The 20,329-nt window shown below is 49.0% G+C and overlaps 1 protein-coding gene across 1 annotated transcript; it reads right to left on the bottom strand.

The window, feature by feature from the left end:
• Positions 1–647: 647 nt before the first annotated feature.
• Positions 648–1,865, bottom strand: LOC103285055 (cysteine desulfurase-like). The gene has a single exon (XM_054723610.1). It carries the CDS (start codon positions 1,852–1,854, stop codon positions 667–669), a length of 1,188 nt encoding a protein of 395 aa, XP_054579585.1. The 5' UTR covers positions 1,855–1,865; the 3' UTR covers positions 648–666.
• Between the last annotated feature and the right edge of the window lie 18,464 nt (positions 1,866–20,329).

The raw sequence follows: 20,329 nt of genomic DNA, 5'->3' as shown, positions 1-20,329 counted from the left end.
AAGTCCAAGCACATTTTTTTTTTTTAGAGGAAGGCAATTTTATTTCTCCAATCTGCAAATTAACAATTTTTTAAAAAAGAAACAAATTATCAGAATAATGGGTAGTATCATATAGATATTTCTCACTCCACTAGGTCAAAAGAAAAGGAGATAAGAACAGAAAGACAAACTTTCTAAAAAATTTTCTGTTCCATCTACCGTCAATATGAAGAGGTGGCCTTTGAGGCCACAAAAAAGATTAAATCATAGTTGATTATGTTGTTCCTGAAGGAATCAGTCTTGCTAGTAGCAGTAAGCAACAACTCAAATGTCCATGTATAGCATCAGGATCCCTGAACAAAGAGCCTTCTTTTAGTTCTTCTGGCTCTCTCCACCAAGGATATAGAGCAAGATCATAACAAATGTTCCTTCTGTTTCAGGTGAGACATCCACTGACGATAAGAACAGAGAAGGACTCCTGGAGATAAATGGGGAGTGTTTCCCACCAAAAAAAAGCTGAGACCCACGAAAGATCCTGTGTTTCTGTCTTGGAGGTGAGCTGATGCTGAAGTCAACTGGGCTATTCCAATTCTGATTTGAACATAAAACACCCACTGGGTGTAATGAGGTGCCGTGCAGTGAAGACGCAGGAGCAACCAGGAAGCACAAAGTCCAAGGCCCACTCTTCTAGTGCTGGGTCCACTTGATGCTCTTAAGGTCAATGCCATCCTGCACCATCTCCCAGAGAGGGCTCATTTCGCGAAGACGCTTCACATGGTAAATGCACTTCTCTACTGTGTAGTCCACTTCCTCCTCTGTAGTGAAATGGCCAATGCCAAACCTGATAGAAGAGTGAGCTAAATCCTCATCAGTGCCAATTGCTCGAAGGACATAAGAGGGCTCCAGGGATGCAGAAGTGCACGCACTCCCCGAAGATAAGGCAACATCCTTGAGTGCCATCAGTAGACTCTCCCCTTCCACATAGGCAAAGGAGAGGTTGATACAACCTGGGTAATGGTGATCAGGGTCCCCATTCATCACCACATCCCGAAGGCTCTTCATTATCTTCTGTATCAGTCGCTCTGCTTTGGGACCATAGATTTTGTGACCACTGATGCTCATGAGATCAATTTTCATGTCGTTGACATCAAGTGGGATTTTTCCAACAGCCTGGGCTGCATCGGTATGGAAATAGACCTTTCTGGAACTGCAAATCCGCCCTATTTCCGAAATGGGCTGCTTCACTCCAATCTCATTGTTCACAGACATGACTGAGGCCAGGCTGGTATTGGGCAGGATAGCAGCCTCTAGTTCCTTCAGGTCAATGATCCCACTCTTCTTCACTGGGAGGTAGGTGACCTGAAAGCCCTCAGCTTCCAGTGAACGGCAAGAGTCCAAGACACATTTGTGTTCTGTCTGGGAGGTGATCAAGTGCTTTTTCCGTGACCTATAAAACCTGGCCACCCCCTTAATTGCTATGTTATTGGATTCAGTAGCACCACTAGTGAAAATGATCTCATGAGGATCGGCCCCAGTGAGAGATGCTACTTGCTGGCAAGCACGTTCCATGGCTGCCTCACTCTCCCAGCCATAAGCATGTGTCCGGGAGTGTGGGTTCCCATAGTAGTTGACTAGGTAAGGGAGCATGGCATCAAGTACCCGAGGGTCCAGAGGAGTTGTAGCTTGCACATTCATATACAGAGGTCGCAGCACTGACTCCATCTCTGGAGCAGTGGCTGTATTTGAGGGAACAGCAGACTGGGGAGCATGGTCTGCAACGCGCAGGCGCAGACCCCGGGTGGGCGCCTCGGGCCTCGGCCCCTGAGCTGCTGGCAGGGCCGCAGCCACCCGCCTCCAAGCTGTCCACAGCAACATGGTCCCGGAGGCACAGCCTCCAAGGGCATTTTGAACATGGGCCTGTGTGGATGTGGTCTGGCTGACCTTGTCTTACTTTGCTTCTTTTTAAGAGAAAATATTTTTACTCATTTCAGAGAGGAAGGGAGAGGGAGAGAGAGATAGAAGCATCAATGATGAGAGAGAATCGTTGATTGGCTGCTTCCTTCACCCCCCACACTAGTGATCAAGCCTACAACCTGGGTATGTGATCTCCTGGTTCACAGGTTGATGCTCAACCACTGAGCCACACCAGCTTGGCTGTTCCTTACTTTTTCACTTAAACTTTATTAGGAGCATTCCACATATCTTTCCATATTCTTTGATGACATATGTAACAAATGTATGATATTCTGTTATACACACACACATATATGTGTGTAAGTATGATCTATTTAGTCAATTAATAATTTTATGGATTTTTAGGTTATTTCCAAGTTATTTACTCTTATTTAATATCTTGTTATGAATATCTCTTTTATTAATCTTTCTGTACATTTCTGATCCCTTTCTTAAAATATAGGATTAGAAGCAGAGTTACTGGGGCAAAGATTGTGGACTTTAAAAAATTTTATTACAAAATTATTCTCCAGGAAATTTATGCCATGGGGCATGCCCAATGAGGGTGGAAGAGAGTGCCAGTGCCACTGCATCCTCAGACACACGGCATGTTATCAGTTTAAAGCTTGTTTCGCCAGTTTCTGTTAGAAATATTACGCAATGATGTTCTGTACAGTAGGTATTATGATTTAGGGTGTGAGGCCTAAAATTCCAGACCCTGATTTTTTCAACACACTCTAAAATAAGTGATGGGTGTGAAAGTGCTTTGTTAGCTCTACGAGCCACATAATCCTGAAGATATTATTGTGATTGTCATTCCATACTGAGGTTGGTCAAGCTAGGTTGATGCTGAGATGCAGTTTGGTGCAGTAGAAGCTGACTTTGTATCAAGCCCTTGCTCCATTACTTACTGGGTGAGTAACTATCTTAGTCAGTTTGCTGATATTTAATTCTCCCGGTTCTGGAGGCTGAGAGAACAAGATCAAGGTGGTGGGTAATTTGGTTCCTGGTGAGGGCTCTCTTCCTGGTCGCCTTCTTGCTATGTCCTTATATCGACAAGAGAGATCATCTCTCTGTGTCTGTTCTTATAAAGGCACTAATCCCATTCATGAGGACTCTATCTTCATGACCTAATTTCCTCCCAAAGGCCCTACCTCCTTACACCATCACATTGGGGGTTAAGACTTCAATATTTTTTTTTGGGGGGGATACAAATATTCTATGTATAGCAATAACTTAGTAATTTATTTACCAAGAGCCTCAGTTTCTTCATTTGTAAACTGGGAGAAAAATGCATGCTTATGGGATTGTTGTGAAAATTACATTACATAATATGTGTACATATAATATCTACTTGATCAAAATTAGGTATTACTTATGGAAATAGTCCTATAATTTCTAAAAAGTTTCATAATTACCAAAAGGTAATCACTTCTACATTGAAATTGGGTCTCAAAAGAACTGTTGGCCCAGAAAGAAACTCACTACAGACCGATTCATTTGCCTGTCACCATAACCATTATTGCTTGTCTCATTTTCGGTTCTTATAAGTGTATTTCTAAGAGCACATGATCTCACTCATCTAGGGGAAATAATGAACAACATAGACTGATGAACAAGAACAGACCCAGAAACAAGGAGGCATGGATCAGACTGTCGGGCCTCGGGGGGAGGGTAGGGAAGGGTGGGGATAAAGGGAGAGATCAACCAAAGGACTTGTGTGCAGACATATGAGCCCAACCAGTGGTTAAGGACAACAGGGGGGTGGGGGCATATGTGGGGAGGGGGGTGGGATGGAAATGGGGGGACGAGGACAAATATGTGATACCTTAATCAATAAAGAAATTAAAAAAAAAAAAGAAAGTTAAAGTTAAGGTAAAAAGTGAAAACAAAAACAAAAACAAAAACAAAAAACAAAAAACAACAACAACAACAAAAAAACAAACAAAAGGTAATCACTTCTTATGCTTCTGGATATTACTTAGAAGGATCATATATTTAGGAACCAAAGTGGAGTCCACCCCTGCAAAAACAAATAAAGCCTTTAAAAATTATTGAGAAATGCACACACACAAAGTACACACACAGACACACACTCTTGCTGACGTAAGAACAATAAATGGGACAGGGATTTTAGCCCTTAGTGACAGGTTTACCCTGGGGAGGTAGCAGGGATCCATTGGTTGATCATCATTGTCATTTCTCCTGTGTTTTTTCTTTATTATTATTTTTTAAAAGACACAGAAGAAATCTAGAATATGAAGGTTTAATCTCTGTTATTGAAAAAAAATATTTTTATTGATTTCAGAGAGGAAGGGAGGAGAGAGAGATCGAAACATCAATGATGAGGGAATCATTGATCAGCTACCTCCTGCACACTCCTCACTGGGGATTGAACCTGCAACCCAGGCATGTGCCCAGACTAGGAATTGAACTGTGACCTTCTGATTCATAGGTCGACGCCCAACCACCGAGCCATGCTGCCTGGGCTCTCCGTCCTTTTTGAACACTGCTCACAGGCACAGAAAGCAAACTGATTTTAGTTTCTGCATTTATTTTAGTATTTTAAATGACCACCATTGAAAAAGTCCTTCCTAGAGCTTCATTTGCAGTCCTCACCTCTGACCTGATTCAAAGCTCTGATCCGAGCTCCCTGCCTTTCCCATTTTCCCTGCCCGCTCACCCAGTGCTGGCCCTCTTTCCTTTTCAGACACCTCGGTGACAAGTGACTCCAGAAACATTTTTCCTCTTTAAGTCTGCTCCACAGGCCACTTTCTTCCCGCATCATTTCTCATTTCTCAGCATGAAAATCTCCTCTGTCTCTCTCTATGGCTTCCTGAGACCCTGAAATGGAGGTAATATACATTTGGTAAGTATGATGATAATGGAACAACTTTTGCAGAAAAGCAGAGTTTACAATTCAGGAGTTTTGCCTGGCTGGTGTGTCTCAGAAGTTGAGTGTCAGTCCATGAACCAGGAGGCCGTAGTTCCATTCCTGGTCAGATCGCATGCCTGGGTTGCAGGCTCCATTACCAATAGGGGTGTGTGCAGAAGGCACCGAAGTTTCTCTCTCATGGATGTTTCTATCTCTCTATCCTCCCTTCCTCTCTCTAACATCAATAAAAATATATTTTAAAAAATACCCTGGTTTAACAAAAAATAAAAAAAAATCAAGAGTTTTCTGCTGTTGAAACCTAACTTTTTCTTTGCCTTTATTTTATAGGTACTTCTTGAGGGTCTTTGTCCCGCCCCCCACTGCCCCCCTACCCGATTGTGAATACTGCAGGATGAGAAACAGCTGTCACAGCCAGGCTGGTGACTTCTACCACTTCTGAGGAGTGGAGTTGGGGGCGGGATCAACCAAAATTACCAGGTTCAGGTTCAGCCTGGCCTTCCTACCCCCCCCCACCCCCCCACCCCCCGCGTGGAACCTTGGCCCTCCCACCTGTACCCTGCAGGGGACTCTCCCGTGCCCCAGCCACGTGGTGGCATTCGGCGGCTGGAGTCAGGAGTGGGAGGTCGGAAGGGTGCGGTTTCTTCCCTCCCAGGGACCAGGTGAAGGAGCTCCCGCGGGCTGCTCACCGCAACCTCTTCCTCCATCCTTGAACCAGGGCCTCTGGAGACTCCGCCCTCTCCGTGGTAAGTGCTTTGAGCTCTCCAAAAGTCAACGGTGAATGTATCAGTGCAATTAACAACCTACTTTCCTGGCACACATCTAGGCTGCCTCTTAAACAACCTGCTCCCATTCTCAGTTAAAAAAAAAAAAAATCTGCTAACATCCGGTTTCAGAAGGAGGACCCGGGAGGCATATAATATCAAGCCCACCTCCCGACGCGAGCCATCTGTTCTCATTAGAGTGATCTAGCGGCGCCGGCGGAGGACAGAGCGGCCCCAGGTGCGCAGAAGGAAGCCTGCTCCCGTGTTAGCCTTCCGGAGACTTGGCTTTTTTGTTTTGTTTCTGTCTGCCAGGCTCAAAGAGACACTGTCCTACTTTCCAAGAGAACAATGGCTCCAAGATTTTAAGAAATTAAGTCCCCGGGGTAAAAAAATTCCTTTCGAGAGGGTTTCTAATGGCTCCTTGACCACATGCTGTGCTGCCCAATTTATAACAGAGAAATATTACAGAAGTTGGGAGCCAACGTTGGTGTGCACAGCCGTTGCTTTAAAAAGTGATGGATGCTTCCTGGGGACAGTGATCCTCCCCCCCGCACCCCCCCCCCCCCGCGTTTATTCAGTCTGGAGAGAATCTGTCTGCCAGGCTCCCACTCCTATGTTCCAGGGAGAGCCAGGCCCATTCATTGTCCTCTGCATTGGAAAGTGATAATAATTCCTCTGACCCAGTCCTGCTGGTGATTAGAACTGCCTCGAGGTTACGAGTGTGTGTGTGTGTGTGTGTGTGTGTGTGTGTGTGTGTGTTGGGGGTGGGGGGGATTCATTTTGCAGGTATCTTTCTATTACCAGCCTGCGGAGATGCCCACTAAGTAAAAAAATATATTACCATCAAGGCACTCCTCTTGGGGGTGTCTTTTATCACATTGTAGGGAAAGGCAGGTGAAATGACAAGCGTATTTGGGCCCAAATAAAAAACGATTCTTCCCTAGATTTTATATTTAGACTTTTGCCTGCAAGATTGGCCTAAAGTGGGACTCCAGGTCTCCTGCATTCTTGTAAAATCCTCCTCCTCTCTGGGGGGGTGGGGGAGGGGAGGTCTCTTTCCTACCTGTGCCCACACCCTTTACACAGGCTCCTACTCTGCCTCCTCTCATTGCTTGTTTGTGTATCATGTCCTGTCAGCTGATTTCTGCTAAAATGTTAGCTGGTGTGAGGATATTCTCACAGGGGGATATTTGCATTTTAATAGGGTGGCTTGGATATGGAAACGCTTCTGCCTAAAGCAGGGAAGCCTCATTGGGAAGAGTCAGGTGATTTTGGACGGGAGCAAGGATGTGTGAGAACGGAGACATGATCACATCCTGCTGTGTGTATTCCACGGAACTAGCCCATTTATTTCTCTCTTTTTCTTTTGTCCCCAAACCTCTGAGTATATGGCACCTTATACACCCTTGTGGGGCTGAAAGGATGCCTTTTATAGGCGAGTAGGAAATAAGACAGCAATTTTTCCAAGAGAATGAGAACTCAACATGTCCCAGGGTGAAAGCAGTAACGGCCCCTCTATAAAGGGGTGATTTAAGCTATTTTTTTTCTTAGAGCACACAGTGAAAGTTTGCTTTGGAATTTGGGAAGAAGATCATTGATGTGGCTTCTGAGCAGAAGTTCAAGACAGAATAAAAGGTGCTTCCTTCTGTTCCTGAACCTGGGAGCACACAAGGGGTGTGGTGGGAACATGGCAGTGACCTTGCTATGATGTTGCTGCATTTAGCAAATAAAAATGCAAGACACCCGGTTAAGTGTGAATTTCTGATAAACCATGAATACTATTTTTTTTTTAGTGTGAATATGTTCCATGCGATATTTGGGACATATTTATACAAAAAAATTCTTGCTTATCTGAATTCCAATTTAACTGGGTATTTTGTATATTCTCTGGCAGACTAGCCTTTTGCAATTCCTTGTATATGCTGCTAAAATAATTTCTGAAAAAGGTAAAATTGTAACTCTTATGTGAACATAAAATGAACTCATGTCAAAGATTTTTTAACTCATTGATTAATGAAGGAACCAGTAAGATGTCATGACAGGTTCAAAGGAGAATTAAGAACACACACACACACACACACACACACACACACACACACACAACTGGGAAATGTTGAAATGAATTTGGTAATAGATGCAAAACTAGCCATATTCATAGGGCAGTAATCAATTGCATTCCATTTGGAAAAATTAACTTGCCTTTCTATGGACAAGTGTCATTTGCATCACTCTTAGTTTTCTGCAAGTTGCAATAGTTGTAAAATAGGTAAAAGATAATAAAAGCACAGGAAATCAGGAAGGGTGTGTTAGATACAGCACCCACTAATTATGTTTGCCTTTTAAAAAAATCTTTCACAATTTCTCCTAACAGTGTCATGCTCTCTCCTGTCTCAGGGCCTTTGCACATGATGGTTCTTCCACCTCCTTAGTTATCTTACACTTATGGTTGATATCTTATCTCAAACATCATTACCTCTTAGAATCCCTCCCAATCCAGGGCAGATTCATGTGTCAAATGTTCTCATTAGAGCACGTTTCTTTCATTAGAGCATTTATTCAGTTTATAATTCATGCTCCTTACTGAGATCTATAATTCCTTGCATAACCTAGGCCCTGTTCTAATCAGTGTTCCCTTCAATAATTATGTTCTGGTCAGACTTTTCTGTTCCTTGATCCTAACAAGTTCTTTCCTGCCTGAGAGACTTTGCACCTGCTGTTCCCTGTACTTGGAATTATTATTTTTTTTTTGGCTTTTGAGTGGCTCCTTCCTTCCTTCCTTCCTTCCTTCCTTCCTTCCTTCCTTCCTTCCTTCCTTCCTTCCTTCCTTCCTCTCTCAGGACTCAGTTTGAATGTCAGAAAGGCCTCTCCTGATGATCTTATCTAAAGATGCTCTCCTCCCCACCCTTACTTTCTTTTTTTTTTTAATTTCTTTATTTTTTTTTTTTTAAATTTCTTTATTGATTAAGGTGTCACATATTTGTCCTCATCCCCCCATTCCCATCCCACCCCTCTCCCCACGCATGCCCCAATCCCCTGTTGAACTTAACCGTTGGATAGGCTTATATGCATGCATACAGGTCCTTTGGTTGAACTCTCCCCCTCCCCCCACCCTCCCCCTACCCTCCCCTATCCTCTCTCTGAGGCCCGATAGTCCGATCGATGCCTCCTTGCTTCTGGTTCTGTTCTTGTTCCTCAGTCTATGTTGTTCATCATTTCCCCTAGATGAGCGAGATCATATGTCACTAGATATATACTAATAAGAACTGAATGTGAGACGAGCAATAATAGTTATGCTGACAGGCAAATGAATCAATCTGTAGCGAGCTTCCCCCTGGACCAACAGTTCTTTTGAGACCCAATTTCAATGTCCAGTAGTTCCTTATGTGTACATGTCAGCACTGACCCCTCAGCTCTGGATGGTGGACAAATGGTGGTAATGGAGGTCCGACTCCCTCTGGTTTGGTCTCGGCCGAACCCAGGGGCACGGCGTCACCCAGACTAAGGGGCACGTGGCCTCACCCCTACCCAAGGGGCGCGTGGTCTCACCCGGGCCTGGGACCCAGCCTCACCCGGATGGATCCAGGGGCGCACAGCCTCACCCGGACCCAGGATCTGGCTTCACCCGTACCCAGGGACGCTTGGCCTCTCCCAGACCCAGGGGCACGTGGCCTCACCCGGGCCTAGGTGCACGAGGCCTCATCCGGATCCAGGGACACATGGACGCACCCGGACCCAGGGACGCTTGGCCTCTCCCAGACCCAGGGCCACTTGGGCTCACCCGGGCCTAGGTGTACGAGGCCTCACCCGGATCCAGGGACACATGGTCTCACCCGGACCCAGGGACGCTTGGCCTCTTCCAGACCCAGGGCCACTTGGGCTCACCTGGGCCTAGGTGCACGAGGCCTCATCCGGATCCAGGGACACATGGTCGCACCCGGACCCAGGGACGCTTGGCCTCTCCCAGACCCAGGGCCACTTGGGCTCACCCGGGCCTAGGTGCACGCGGCCTCACCCGGATCCAGGGACACATGGTCTCACCCGGACCCAGGGATGCTTGGCCTCTCCCAGACCCAGGGCCACTTGGGCTCACCCGGGCCTAGGTGCACGAGGCCTCACCCGGATCCAGGGACACATGGTCTCGCCCGGACCCAGGGGTGCGTGGCCTCTCTCAGACCCAGGGGCACGTGGCCTCACCTGGACCTAGGTGCACGAGGCCTCACCCGGATCCAGGGACACATGGTCTCACCCGGACCCAGGCGCGCGTGGCCTCCCCCAGACCCAGGGGCACGTGGCCTCACCCGGGCCTAGGCGCATGAGGCCTCACCTGGATCCAGGGACACATGGTCTCACCCGGACCCAGGGACGCTTGGCCTCTCCCAGACCCAGGGGCAAGTGGCCTCACCCGGGCCTAGGTGCACAAGGCCTCACCCAGATCCAGGGACACATGGTCTCACCCGGACCCAGGGACGCTTGGCCTCTCCCAGCCCCAGGGGCACGTGGCCTACCCGGGCCTAGGTGCATGAGGCCTCACCCGGATCCAGGGACACACGGTCTCACCCGGACCCAGGGACGCCTGGCCTCTCCCAGCCCCAGGGGCACGTGGCCTCACCCGGGCCTAGGTGTACGAGGCCGCACCCGGATCCAGGGACACATGGTCTCGCCCGGACCCAGGGGTGCGTGGCCTCTTCCAGGCCCAGGGCATGTGGCCTCACCTGGACCTAGGTGCATGAGGCCTCCCCCGGATCCAGGGACACATGGTCTCACCCGGACCCAGGGGCGCTTGGCCTCTCCCAGACCCAGGGGCGCTTGGCCTCACCCGGGCACGGGACCCAGCGTCATCTGGGTCCAGGGGCACTTGGCCTCACCAGGACCCGGATTCCGGCCTCACCTGGACCCAGGGGCACGGGGCCCCACCCAGACCCAGGGACGTGAGGCCCCACCCATACCCGGAGGCGCGCGACCACTCCCGAGCCCAGAGGCGCGCAACCCCGCCCGCACCTGGGTCCCAGCGGGGCCCCGTCCTCCCGATCCCAATTCCCGCCTGTCAACCCCCCCCCCAGCAATCCCCCTGGCCATCCTGCCAGAGCTCCAGGACGGCCGCCGCAGAACTCGTCGGGCGGCGGCTCGGCGAAGCTCCGGTGCGCCCGGTGCGTGGTGGCGGGCCGGTCCGGCGTCGCCGCGCCGGCCCCTGGGTCCGCAGCGGCGGCCGGTCGCCGAGCATGCGCACCCGTCTGCCCCCGGGGCACCGAGATTCCTGAAGGACTCGGAGGCCAGCAAGCGCGGAGTCCCCCACCCCACGTCTCACAGGGGCCCGTCTGTCCGTGCTCGGCAGCCAGTGGAGCCGCCCCCTCAGCCGGACACCACCGGGGGGACCACGCTGAGCACGCTCCAGGTCGCCACTGCGTCGCCCGAGCCGCAGTTCCCAAAGTGTGGTCCTTGGGTCATCTGCATCAGCATCATCCCGCATACCCCTCTTTTATTATAGCTGCAGAGCATCCACTCAGCCAGCCCTACGGTGGTCTTGGGTGGTGTCTGCTCCATTCTCCCGTCGCAGCCTCAAAGTTGTTGTGGGAGGCAACATCCAGGCCTCCGCCCTATGCCTCCATCCCGGTCCTCCCTTGTATAGTTAAGTCTTGATTGTTGCTGGTGTCACTGGGAGGGCTCTCTTTGTCTATAAAGGAAGAGTTGCTGTGCAGGAGACACTCCTATGGGCCGGGTCTTGGTGCAGCAAGGCTTTGGCGCTCACTGAATCTGCCTGTTGGATGTGTCCCTTATGCGCGTGGTTGAAGTCTGGTGTCATTTCCCACAGACCACCAGATGCCCTCGTTTCTGGGTCCCCAATGGGGCGTAGATCAGCCACTGCCTTAGGCACTCAGCAGGGATTACAGCAAAAACTGTAGTTTCCTCCTCCTGTCTGAGTGGCCCTGGAGCAGTCCGACTAGAACAGCAGTTCATCTGGTCCGCTGCCAGTGGGCAGGCCACCCACATGCATAAGCCGTTGCTTGGAGCGTATATGCGCCTGCAAGACTTGCGGGGCAGGTCTACAAAACGTGCGGGGCGGGTCCCAGGGTGGGGCGGGTCTCAGGGTGGGTCGGGTCCCAGGGTGGGGCGGGGTCTCAGGGCGCCAACAGGCCATGGTTCGGCAAGCCGCAATGGCTGCGAGTCTGCTCCTTCTGCCTTCCAAGTTTCTAAGTCCCCTCGTTCCGAGCTCTAGCGCAGCAAACACTGATTGCTGGGCGCACCTCCGCAAGAGTCCCGCCTCTCCCCGCAGGCATCTGGGTCTCCCGCGGGTCCCCAGAAGCTGGATTTCAGGGTGATAGAGAGCTAATCTCCCCTAGGTTTGGAACAAAAGCCCCTTTCCCCCGCCACCAGCCCGACCCACGCGCCTCCGCACCTCGTCCCCTCCGATTTAGCTGGTTTCCTCTTCCCTCTTAGCTGTAAATCTGCCATTCAGCCATCTCTCCTGTAGTTCTGGGCTGCAGGCGCTCCGTCCTCCAGTCGCGCCCCTGAAACCGCTGCGCGCGGCGCAGTTCGCAGTTCCTTTGTTTAGCCCAGCCGTCCTCTTGATTCTCCTCCATCAAAATGGCTAGAGGACTTGAATGTAAGATGAGAACTCCTAAGAATCCTCCAAATCGGTGTTGGCGGCGTCCGGGGCCCCGAGGATCTCAGTGCGCAGCTCGGCCAGGTCGGTGGCGCGGATTAGCCCCTCCTGTAGAAAGATGGTCTCTTCCTTCACCGAGAGCCGCTGCGCCGAGTCTGCGGCCGCCGCCACAGCAGCCGCCGCGGCGCCCACGAGTCCATGGCCCCGGCTGCGGTACTGACTGAGAGGAGCAGCTGCCTGGTCTGGGGAGACGCGAGCAGCAGTCGCCCCCCTCACCAGCCCATGTTTCAGTTGTATTTCCGAAACTGCCATGCGAGGCAACAGATCAGCCTTTCACCTCCGCCGCCATCTTTTCCCCACCCTTACTTTCTATCCCAGTTGTTCTTTTTAAAATATATTTTATTGATTTTTTTACGGAGAGGAAGGGAGAGGGATAGAGAGTTAGAAACATCAGTGAGAGAGAGAAACATTGATCAGCTGCTTCCTGCACACCCCCTACTGGGGATGTGCCTGCAACCAAGGTACATGCCCTTGACCGGAGTTGAACCTGGGACCCTTCAGTCTGCAGGCCGACGCTTTATTCACTGAGCCAAACCGGTTAGGGCTATCCCAGTTGTTCTTTAACCTTAGTACAGATCAGAATTCCCTGAAAGGCTTGTTAAAACACAGATTGCTGGCCCCATGCCCAGAGTTTTTGATTCAGTAGGTCTGAGGAAGGGTGTGAGGATCTGTGTTTTAACAAGTTCTTGGGTGAGACTGATGCTGTTGGTTTGGGCACCACTCTTGAAGAAACAATACTTTGATTATTTTTTCCCTAAAACATAACATTATCTTTTTTCCCCTTTACTGATTTGCTTTTTGTCTTCTACACAATAGAAAGAAAGTTCCAGTTGGGGAGGGACATTGATCCTCTTATTCTTTCTTTTATCTGAAGTACCAAGAGCAATGTCTGGTTTATAAAAAATATTCAATAAATATTTTTGAATGAATTAACCATTTTCTCTCTTCTTGTTTTGTATTCTTAAAAGGGACAGAGGGGCCCCAGGTGCGCAGTTCACCAATGCACTGCTAAATTCTGGTGCCGAGATTAAACCAGAGGGATTGGCTTTCATCACTAGGATGAGTTTGTGGATGAACGGTCTTGGTAAACCACACTGATGTCTGATCAGCAGCTTGGATAATATAAAGGCCAGTGATGGTTGGTCCTGTGCGGTCCCATGAGTGTGTCCTCCTCCCTAGGACCAATGTAACTGGCCTACTGTTGGTTCGATGACATCAGGGCTTTGGGTACTGTTGGCAGGGCCCACGCTGACCTGGGTTTTGCTAAGACCAGCAGCTATGAAGAGCATTCAGAAGCCCTGCAGGTGGAGGACTATGAGAGGCTTGTGCTTTGGCCTCAGGTGTGTCTCCCAGACAAGGCAGCTTGGCTAAAGGAACAGAGAGTGCAGGGAGCAGGGGCCACCTACCTCTGAGCTAGGCTAGTGTGCTCTCACATCTCTAGTCCTAGCACCTTCTTAAAGGTCTCAGGGTCCTTTCCCTTCTGGTCCTAACTCCTGGGCCCCCTGATGCCAACGTTCTGCTCCAAAGCCACCAGCCCAGGTTTGAGAGCACACCCCCAGCAGCTCTCCTGGTTCCGGCTCTTTCCCTTCCCTTCCCTTCCCTTCCCTTCCCTTCCCTTCCCTTCCCTTCCCTTCCCTTCCCTTCCCTTCCCTTCCCTTCCCTTCCCTTCCCTTCCCTTCCTTTCCCTTCCTTTCCCTTCCCTTCCCTTCCCTTCCCTTCCCTTCCCTTCCCTTCCCTTCCCTTCCCTTCCCTTCCCTTCCCTTCCCTTCCCTTCCCTTCCCTTCCCTTCCCTTCTCTTGATCCCCTCTAGGCTTTCCTCTCACCACATTATGTGTAAACTAATGGGTCCTTGAGAGTGGGAGAGATAACATGGCTTAGTACTTGAGGTACTTAAGGTACTTGCTTAGTACTTAAGGTACTTGCTTTGAAGTCAGCCCTGGATTCTAATCTTATTCCTGCTAAATACTGTGTGTCCTTAGAAAGTTCATTAACCATCTGTACTTCAGATTATGGGAGAGCAATAGCACTCAACCATAGGGCTGATGCAGGTATAAAAGAGGTGATGCTTGTAAAGAGTCTAGTCCCTATGCCTTGTAGTTCCCAAGAAGATGAACTCATACTCCTTTATGGAAACAACTGTCCACTTTAATAAGGGACTTGGGTAGATACATGCTTTGACTGCAAGAGTCTTGTCAGGTCAGATATTTGGGAGTCTTCAGATGACAGCATGTGAGCAGATGTCCACTCTGTGTGTGGGTTAGAGGACCCTCTGCAGACCTTTCTGGGTGACAGAGCACTAGGTGGCATGGCTGTTGACTCCGGTCCTAAGAGAGAAGCCCTGCTCAGACCTGGCAATTGAGGATAAGACAGTAATAGCAATGTTGTATTCAGGAGCGTTGCTTTAAATAATCCTTCTCCTTAATAGCTTTGCCCCTGGCGTGTGACAGGTGTTTACATTATTAAGTAAAAGCCTTTAAACAGCGACCTCCTTGGTATAAGGGTGAAGGAGATTAAAATCCAAGCAGTGCTCCAGCCATTTAAATCAATGAGACTTGTCAGATCTGTAACACATGAGCTACTTAGAGGGCGCAGGCACCTATTGTTTTTGAGCTTCGACTAATATCTCAATATGCTGGTTCCTTTAAAGTCTGGCCAGGCCTGGGATGCTCATTAAAGGCTGGTCTGGCCATGGCCTCTCTCCCTTTGGAAACAGCATTATTTAACAGTTGGCTAAATGTGCACCCAGGAGTTATGCTCTTAGGGAAGGAATGTCAGAGCTTGCGTTGATTCCTGCTTTCAAGCAATCCCAGTAGTCAAGTCTCTGAGCTCATCAGAAGCAGGGAACGTGAAAGCTGCCCCTCCTCCTGAGGGCGTTCACCTGGCCTGCTGGGCCCTACCCACAGTCACCCTTCTCAAGTTGTGCTGTCTCAGTCCTTAGCCACAACATGGGCAACCTCATGCCCACCAGCAGCATTGAGGAACCAAGTTTCTGAGATTTAAAGCTTTTTTTTTTTTTAAGTTCATGTGGTCATCATGCACTGGAACCTTCTCTCTCCCTTAATAATCAAACCTAGGTCTTCCAGGGAAATGTCCATGCAAGAATTGCAGCTAGGACTTAAAGATCCAACCCTTACTCCTCAAGGTCTATCTTCCCGTTGGGAGTGGAGGGTCTCTAGTCAATTTCAACAGGCCCCACCAAGCTGGTTTCAGGACGCTGATTCAGTATTAATGCTCCGGCTCTAAAGGGGAGACTTGACCCTGCTTTCAATTCCTTAGATTCACAGTTGAGTCAGGCTGGCCCCAGAAGCAAGTACATGCAGGTGGGGTAACATGGCAGAGTTACTCTCCTTCCTGTTATGGCCCCCTATGCCAGCCTGCAGGAGAAGTGTTGGGGGGGGGGGTGGAAGGAACCTTCATCCTCAAGGGACTGGTCCAGTCTTAGCTGTGGACATGTTGGTCCAGCAGAGGGCAAGGAATTTCCTCTCTAGATGATCTGAAGGTGTCTTTTCTAGGTGACTGACTTGCAGAATGTTTTCCGCTTCAGAGGAAAGCCCTCCTCCGACTCATAGCAGTGAGCTGAGACCGTGGCCTCTAGTCTCTATAGAACTTTGTCACAATGAGCCATCAAGGCCTTCACACTGAGAAGATATACGTGTAAATAATACCTGGCCACCCACAGCATCGGGACCAGCGGCACCGGCATCCCTCGCTGAGTCTTGATGCTCAGTATTGCTGGGGAGGAGAAATAAACAGCCAGTACCGTGCTGAGTAGGATAAACACCTTGTTGTGGTTCTGAAGGGTAACACGCTCATTCATGCACCCCACACTGGGTTCTACCCCTCACATGTTTGACCCTACCCTCTTGTCCCATAACTGGGTGACAGGAGGAGGTCTCAGCAGAGAGGCTTTTCCAGAGCCACCAAACAAGCTTGCAAAGGACACGTCCTTTCTAAAGAACAGTCACTCTTGCCGCGTGACTCCTGGGGCTTAAATAGCACACTGCTCTCCACCGGCAAATGATTTCAGGTGGAGAGATCCTGTGACATTAATAAGGCAGGTAGACTTGAATTTTTTTTTTTTTATTCTGGAAGCAAACTGTTGAAAGCAAAAGTTAAAAAGAAAAGCTCTCCCTCTGTCTAGTCTCTGGGAGGAGCTGAAAATGCAGAGAGGGTTCGGATGGCCCGTTGGCCTTGAGCTGAGCTCCCCCTTTCCGATCCATCCCTTTGATCTTCTATTCTCTGTGTTCAGGTTCCCTTTTGTGCCTGTCTGAACCACGTGAAACAAATCATCTTAATTACTTCAGGCCTGGCTTCCTCCTCTGCGTCTCATTTTCTGGGGTTCCTGCAGCGCTTACCAAATAAGTCTGTGTGGGGCCCCAGCCCTTGGAAACAGCACGGAGGCACCTGCAGCAGCGAAAGGAATTTCAAAGTTAGTTAAAAGGCACAGGAGGAGTGAGGGAAATGAATGAGAACCCCCCTGGGTTTCAGCCTGGAGATGTAATGCTGACTGTACTCCAAGTTCATGCTCCTCGCAGGCACAGAGCCTCACCCCTTTGTTTGTAGAAGGGAGAATCATTCATGCTGTGTGTCCTTGGCATGGTACTCAGCGCCTGGCTTCCATCAGCCCTGCCCCCAAACCTGGAGGCACCCGGAGAAGAAGCTCAGGTGGGCAGAGAGGGGAAGGAGATGGTGGTGGGCTGTCGCCTTCTGGGGCTCCCAGTTTAGCCAGTAGGAAGCCCCAAGCAATGCACAGGGTCCGAGGGAGGGTGGGCCAACTCCTGAGACCTGTCACTGAGTTGGAGTCAGATCGTGTGGGACTGCATTTTAAGTGGATTCTGAATGAAGAACCTCTGGCAGAGCGGTGCGGAGGCAGGCCAGGCTGTGATCCCGAACTCTGGGTGGTCCAAGGGGAGGTAATTAGGAGCAAGGAGCTGAAATTGCTGAAAAGAAAATGTAAGGTGAGCAGCATAAACCTTCCTGACAGTGATGTCTCTTAGCCGATGGCATCCCCTCCCGAGGGAATTGCGAAAGACCCATCACTGGAGGCATTTGAGGGGGCCCTAGTCACACCGGTGGGAGTGAGCTGCTGGAAATTGCACCAGTCCTTCTCAGGGCTGGGGCCCTACCAGAGTTGGCTTGAGGTTAATTGCTTGACTCCCACCCCTTCAGTGCCGTTGGAAGGGCCAGTTAACACAAGTTCCTTCAGTGGGATCACTCCATCTTGGAGTGATTTCTGCCTCTGCAAAGGGAAGGTGCTGTGTAGGCACATCCTATATAATAAAACCCCAATATGCAAATTGACCAAATGGTGGAACGAGCGGTTGCTATGATACGCACTGACCACCTGGGGCAGATACTTAACACAGGAGCTGCCCCCTGGTGGTCAGTGCGCTCCCACAGGAGGAGCACCACTCAGCCAGAAGCTGGGCACATGGCTGGAGAGTGCAGAGGTGGTAGTGGGAGCCTCTCCTGCCTCCGCTGCAGGTGGGCGGTAAGGAGCGAGGGGTCCCAGACTGCGCGAGCCTCAGACTATGAAAGCCCCAGACTGTGAGAGGATGTCCAATGGGGATGTCCAGTGGGCCTAAGCCGGCAGGCGGACATCCCCCAAAGGGTCCTGGACTGCAAGCGTAGGCCAGGCTGAGGAAACCCCCACCCCCAGTGCACGAATATCGTGCACCAGGCCTCTAGTCTATAATATACACAGCACACTCATGGCCACTCAGGTGGGGAGGGATTGTGGGGTCTGGTGAGAGAATTTTGATAACAAAATTTTCACTGGTTGGGTGATGGTTTGTGAAGTATTTTTGAGGGAGTGTTATTTGAGGTGGGTAGATTAACTCATCTAGCATCCTTAATTTTTAAAATGTAGCAATGAAGCAGGTTTGGGTCCACCAAATAGAAGGTGTTACTCCTCCACCCCCTCTCCCTGGTGACCACAGTGTTCAGGGGCACTTTGGGGGTCACCCAAGTGGTAAGGAAGTAGCTTCTCCTGATATAACCATCGTGGTCCTCTTTCTTTACTTCATTCTAGTCACAAAACACAGTAGTGTGTTAGGCACGCTAGGGAGACTAATTGAGTTAGACTTGGGCCCACATCTCCAGGTCTTTGCACTCTCTGTTCTTATACCCTTCCTTCCCCACCTATAGAAGGGCCTCTGGCAGCTCCTGGCCAGGCCGCTGTTTAGAATGAATGCAAAGCTATACTAAGTAAATGTCTTGAATTTGTAGTTCCTGTGAGCTCTAATTTTCCCTTGATTGTCCCATTCTATCAGTCCCATAGCCCCCATAGCCCTGTTGACACTTTTCATAATATTGCTCATGTTTACTGTCTTCATCTCGTTAGATGATCAAGGACTCATTTTTGGATAATCGCTATTTTACAACTTCCCTGTTTTTATAGTACTCGTTCCTTGTAACCCATCTTTCTACTATAGCCAAGTTCATCTTTGGTCCACTTTTTCATCCTAGCAAAACCTGTCAACGATTCCCTGTGGCCTTCAGAGTGCAATACTAGGCTGAAAAGAATGCCCATTTCCTACCTATAAAAATAGTTGTTTCTGGTAATATTTTGAAAGATCCAAACATTCATTTCAGGAATTGACCAGGATTGACATTAAGGACTAGTCATTTCCTTCATGATTTATGATTTAAAAATATATTTAAACATTGACATTGATAATTAAGTTGCATTCTGAGCCCTAGCCGGTTTGGCTCAGTGGATAGAAAGGTCCTGTGGATGGAAAGGTTCCAGGATCGATTCTGGTCAAGGACACGTACCTCAGTTGCGGACTCACTCCCTGGCCTTGGTCGGGGTACATGCGGGAGGCTGTTTCTCTCTCTCTGTCTCCTCCCTTCTACTCTTTCTAAAAATCAATGGAAAAATATCCTTGGGTGAGGATTTACCAAAAAAAAAAAAAAAAAAAAAAAAAAAGGTCTCACTTTCTAGTGGACATCTGTAGTTGTTATCACCATTCACTTATTCTCCTATTAAATTTGGGAGAAGACATTTATTCTCCATTGCTCAATTGTTATGTAGGGACTTCTGTAGAGTAATACCCCTATCTTCTCTACTCCCTGTAACCTCCTTTCCCTTAACCTCAAGGGAGAGAGGGTAACTTACCTGATGGGTGAGTTTTGGTGCAGTGGCTGAGCATGTTAAACTTTCTCTCGGTTTTTCCTTTGTTACCTATCACCTTGCAGAGAGCTCTCCATGCCATAAATCTGACAGGAGCAGGCCTCCATGAAAGACTGGATGTGTACGATGTGGCAGGTCTGTCTAATTCGGGGAGCAGCCAGCCCACTTGGTTAACCTAAAACCAGTAATAAAGGGGACATTTTTGTGCCTTTCTAACATGGCTCTCGGCTTTTCTCTCAACTGGTTCCAAAGATGTTAGCCTTCAAATAATTACTTTCAAGAAGCCCTAGCCTTCTCAGACCCCAACAGTAACCACACCCTAATTGCTCTTTAGGGAATCACCTTCTTCAATGCATAGTTAGTTTGGACGAAGAGAAACTGAACCCTCACATGAGACCCCCAATGAATTCCTCCTGCCTATAATGATTGGTTTAAAGGTGACACATGACACAATCAGATCCAGTGAGCCACAGTGATGTCTTCCTCACTGAGGAACTCTTGATCTTCTGTGTTGGACCTAAAGAGGATGTAGGGGTTAGAACCATTGCTGCCATTTCATTCCAACATGAAGCTGAGAGGTGGAGAAAAAATATTCCTGATAACATTGGCTAAGCTCAGGATTCAGCCAGGAATGAAGCTAAGAATGCCTCTGGACTTTTTATCCTAAGTGAAACAATAAATTTGATTTTTTGCTGAAGCTAGTTTGGGTTGGTTTTATGCTATTTGCAATGGGTAAATGAGCCTCTCTGTGTATTATCTTCACATTGTTAGTTTTAATTGATTTTAGAAGCTGACAGGTCACCTTCATAACTCACATTAGATTCCAGGAGCTAGAGATGTCTTTAGAAAGCATTAACTCACCATAAGGAGAGTAGTTAGGGTATAATGTCACAACACTAATTATTTTAGGCACTTTTTATTACTTATTTCCTTTGGTTATTTAT

The sequence above is a fragment of the Eptesicus fuscus genome, chromosome 2 (genome assembly GCF_027574615.1).
Source record: "Eptesicus fuscus isolate TK198812 chromosome 2, DD_ASM_mEF_20220401, whole genome shotgun sequence".
Lineage (NCBI taxonomy): Eukaryota > Metazoa > Chordata > Mammalia > Chiroptera > Vespertilionidae > Eptesicus > Eptesicus fuscus.
The sequence above is the reverse complement of the archived record's forward strand: the minus strand, read 5'-3'. Positions and strand labels throughout refer to the sequence as shown.